Raw genomic sequence first — 5119 nt, forward strand, 5'->3', positions numbered from 1 at the left:
CGTGGAATATTAAAAATTCGAGATGAGGGAGGATAGTGATCAAGATGTCGGGAAAGAAGACGATGATGGTCAGGGTGACGAACAGAGGCAGGGTTATCAACAGAATATACGACAGTAGATGAAATATTGCTATGTTTTCCAGTCTGAAAGGATCACTTCCAATTCCATACTTCGATAATAATCCCTTAACAGATCACGTGACGTCACGACGATGATTTCGAGATAATCCCCAACATTTGACAATTTGTCCTCTCAATTAAACTTCAAAAATTATCTCGATGCATTACATCATTGCGCTTATCATTGTTGTCAATTGTACGCGCCATGAAATATGCACAATTATTCAATTTAAAGCGCATGAAAGATTATAGCGCGTGCGTCATAAAATGTGCGCGTACAAAATCATAACAAAATATGGGCACGCAAAAACGTCACGAAATGTCACATCACAAGAACATGGGTCGCGAATGACAAGGGTCCCTTTTTCTCGATCTCGTAAAAACAAGAAGCAAAGAAAGAGCAGAGCGGTAAGGGAACAAGGGAACAAAACACCGCAAACACCATTTCTTTGCTTTTTAATTACTTTGAAGTGGAGAAACTGGTACACATAGGAATTAAATATGCATCGAGCTTACCAGCCGATCACCCCTGCCAACAACAAATTGCTGAAGAAAAGATGGGATGAGAGGAGATTCGATACCCATCGACAGAAGGTTCAGAATGGTAAGAAAGAGAGAGAGAGAGAGAGAGAGACAGACAGATAGACAGACAGACAGAAACAGAGACAGAAAAATGAGAGGGGGAGGGAGACAGATATAAGGGGAGGAGATGAGGCGAGTCTGGGCAGATAACACAAAATATTAGGCCGAGGGGGAGAAGGCAAGGAACATAACACTAACGTTAACGTTACAGGAACGGGTGGGGGGGGGGGGGTCTCCTTAGGCCTAAGTTAACTTGTCATTATCTAACTGTTAGTCTTACTTAGCAGAGTCTAGTATAGTAACATAACATCTAGGCCTACCTATCGATGCTAATAGGCGGCATATGTAGTCACCGGTAGCATCATAACAAGGAAGTAGATACAGTCATATGATCATACAGTGAGACAGATCTATAGGTTTATTTTGCGGCAATTTAACTTTATGAATATCACTAGTCATTATCTAACGTTAGATCTATCTATTTTCAAACACATTCCCTAGGAATGTTTCCCATGGCATGCGAATTGTTACAATCTTATGCATATCATTCAAATCGACTTTTATGAACTTTTCCGACAAAAAAATGAAATTAATTTTTTACACCTCTTTCATTTTTTTTTTGTATTTTGACGGTTGCAGCCAAGCCAGTAATTGATGACAAGCCGCCGAAGACCTACGTTCATCTCCATCTTAAACTGAAGAAGATGCAGATGGAGGAAGAGAGATTGACCATTATTGAGAGGGATAATCGAATCCTCTTGGAGAAGATGTGTCTCATCATGCTAACAAGAGGCAACGTCGATAATAAGAACTTCTATGATTGCAAGAGGTGAGAAAAGGGGATTGGACCGGTGGTATATTGTTATCTTTATTCGGAGACAGGGAATCGGGAAAAGCACCGAGATGTAACTGGATCGTTCTCTTATACATGGATGCGTTCCATAATTTCATTGAATCCAACTAATTTTATTTGCAACCTACTTCTTCTGTATCCTTCCTCCATTGTTTCAGAGATTCACAGCGTATAAAGAGCTGTACTTAATTTGAATGTAATGAAGACATTTAGTCGAGAAAATGTTTAGTTGCATTGCATTAAGTCCGTGCGAGAGAGATGCATTTTGTGCAAGAATTGTAGAATAAGTAGGTTCATGGTATTTCTTGCTTGGTGAGGAAGGGATATAAGTCCGGTAAGAGGAGAACGGTCAGGGTAAATTGTAATGGGCAATGATCACCGAAGTATTCTGTAACATTTCTCCTCAATGCATTAAGGTCTAGTGCTAATCACATTTAACGTTGACACTTATTATGAATATTATTGCAAGAGGAAAGATGTGGAGAGGAAAGAGGAAGAATTAAAAAAATGAAAAAAGAACGGGTAGAATGAGGGGCAGAAGGAGAAATTTATAGAAGAGGTAGAAGAAGAAAAAAAGAGGTCAGAATAGAAAGACATATTGATTTCTACTTACTTACTCTAGAAGCGTGGTTGTTCTCAGACACAAATGTAATAAAGAAAAAAAATAGATCTGTAGGAAGAAGTAGAGGCAAATGAGTTGAGTAAAAGTGAAGAAAATAACAATGGGAGGATGGCATGTGTATATCTGAATAGGCCCGCATTTTCCTTTTAGTAAGTCAAGTGACAAAAAAAAATAGAAGCAAAATTCAGGGTGTCAAATCTAATTGCATTTTCCACCAACACGTTTTCACCATAACTGTATAGCCATTTTTGTTGATTACACATCTATATCCAATGCAGTTTAAATCGCATGGCTCGTCAACGCGAACTGCTTCGAGTGACGCATGAGAATCAAGCGATAATGAGAAGAATCTTGTCAAAGCAAGCGACATACAGTCACCACCAGTGGGAGGATGAGTGGACGGTATAAGTTGATACTTTCATTCTTCATGTTCTTCATGTTCTTGTTTCATAAATGTATTAATTTTAAATATGTCATTAGTTTATCATTTTATTCCATTCATCCATCTTTTCATTCATTCATTCTTTCATTCATTCATCCATCCATCCATCCATTCATTCTTTCATTCATTCATCCATCCATCCATCCATTCATTCTTTCATTCATTCATCCATCCATCCATCCATCCATCCATCCATCCATTCATTCATTATTTCTTTAATTTTATCATAACTTCATTCCTTCTCCTCTTCCTTTAATTCTGACCATACTTACAGTTTTTGTCCTAAACAAATTCCTGCCTGCACTTTGGGTTATTATACCATGGCAGTTAAGTTTTTTTTCGATAGATTCTTTGTTGAATATTCCACGTGAAGAAAAATTCACGCATCCATTCATGGCAGTGTTTGTTAACCATGGCAGTTAACTGTTACGTAAATATGTAAAAGAAAACTTTATACTTCGTTATTTTTTTTAAATTCCTTCTTAATATATATTGTTTATAATATTATGTATTGTAGTATTTCTCATCATTGCTTCAAATGCTGAAATGCAAATGTGATTTCGGAACATAACCCGGTGTCAGAATTAGAGGTGGATGTGGTAGTGGTGGATTGGGCTTTACTTTAGTGCTGTATATAGGCATTTGTATACAGACCTATGGTACAGACTAACAGGCAAACCTTTATTGCTACTTTACCTAGGCGTCACTAAACACGTACTGTAATCTACATAAGATATGAACCCATTATTATCAAATGTAAAAGGAATGCAAACTTTTAATCAATGTTTTAATTTTCAAACAACCTTATTAAAAGTTTCAAAAACTTATTTAAAAAAATAGCTATTAAAGTGATGAACTTAAACAACATGTCGTCATTAATATTACATTGTATAATTGATTTTTTGTGACAGCATTTTCATCCTGTTTTTTCTCCTTCTTTTCATATAGCTTAACAAGATGTATATGAAGAACATTGCTAAGTACCCTCAGTGGTATGAGAGCGCATATGACCAATGGAACAAGAGGAATAGCAACAGGAGAGCACATCACAATGATCGAAACGACTCTCACTACGAACCAAGGAATAAAAGCATGTAAGAAAAATGTACGAAGTCCTTAATGTGATTATTCACATTTTGATCATATAGTTACAGGGGAGGGTAGAATGTTTTAAATCAAATTTCAATGCAATGCTTTCAAAGTATGATCAGTTTTGTTAGTGATGTCAAGTTCGGTGTTGATGTTGGAAGCCAATTTTCTACATTATATAGCTCTTATACCTCTCCAAGACCAAGTGATACTTGTTCCAAGAGTAAAGACTAATATATATTTTGGTGATGTTCTGATGTAAAAATCGCCTTAACACCAGCACCGAAAAGTTAACACTGCACCTGAAATCACCTAATGTCTTTACTAGCGCATCATAATGTTGCATTCAATTATTATTTAAGATCTAAAGATCTAGAATGCCCCTTCCGGACCCAGTGGGGGCATGCGGTGGGGTGCATGAGGGGCTAATGGACAAGAGTTCCGTGCGCCAACATGAATGGAGGCAAAATGTTCTATTATAGATCTTGCAGTATGTTCTTTAATGAACAACCAAAATGATAAAAAAGATATACACATGTTTTTTAAAAGTTTGATTGTTTTCTTTTTGCCAATTTATGCTTTCTGTATCATCACTTTGAAATAAAACTCATAATCACTATTTTCTGTTTTTTGTTTTTTAATTAGGATGTCTTCAATGGAAAAATTCTCAAAGAAATGGGAAGAAACCAAGGAAACAAACAACAAGAAAAAACGGGCCTCACATCGATCAACCAAACAGAGCCAACAAGCAAAGAAAAATGGCGCCAATGGATGTGGAGTCAGCTGATGATCTCATAACAAAAATCTTAAGAAATAATACTTAGCACTAAAATCCTTTGTATCACAATCCCAAGATCAGATTTTTTCCTCACGTTATCCAAATTACGGTGTTTACTTTTCTCATTCCTCTTTTGGTTGTCCTGTCAGGTTTTATCGTTTATATTGTTTGTGACAGTTGAATGTGATGTTGGCCTCTACAAGCTTAAGTGCCACCTAGATGTCCAGATGATCAGATGACAATCGGGGGACCGTTTTATCAACATCTTTGTCCGACAAATTGTCAGATCTGACATCTTACCTTGATTCTGATTGGCTGAGAAGCACTGTTACTATAGTAACTGTCGGATAAATGAAACGCTCCCCGGATGTCTATATCCCGTAGAGGGGATGGTTAGATGACTTCGATCTTGTCACGTCTATGTCCTTTTGAAGAGATGATCAGATTACAAGATCTTATAGATCTCGTCATGTCTCCATCTTGTAATCTGATCATCTCTTCTAAAGGACGATAACATGACGAGGTCCAAAGATCTAGTCATCTAATCATCGTCTCTTTCACACGATGTTGTTATGACGAGATGGACATCTTGGTGGCACTTCTAAGCTTGTTTGCCTATCTATAGTAGCATTTT

General features: G+C 36.9%; 1 protein-coding gene across 1 annotated transcript; it reads left to right on the top strand.

Annotated features, from left to right (window-relative positions):
- The first annotated feature begins 620 nt into the window (after nt 1-620).
- LOC135153268 (sperm axonemal maintenance protein CFAP97D1-like) lies at nt 621-4494 on the top strand. Its single transcript, XM_064095770.1, has 5 exons — nt 621-723; nt 1341-1530; nt 2455-2578; nt 3567-3712; nt 4353-4494. The coding sequence occupies exons 1-5, from the start codon at nt 621-623 to the stop codon at nt 4492-4494; spliced, it is 705 nt and encodes a 234-aa protein (XP_063951840.1).
- The last annotated feature ends 625 nt before the right edge of the window (nt 4495-5119 follow it).

This window comes from Lytechinus pictus, chromosome 2 (assembly GCF_037042905.1).
Source record: "Lytechinus pictus isolate F3 Inbred chromosome 2, Lp3.0, whole genome shotgun sequence".
NCBI classification, from domain to species: Eukaryota; Metazoa; Echinodermata; class Echinoidea; order Temnopleuroida; family Toxopneustidae; genus Lytechinus; species Lytechinus pictus.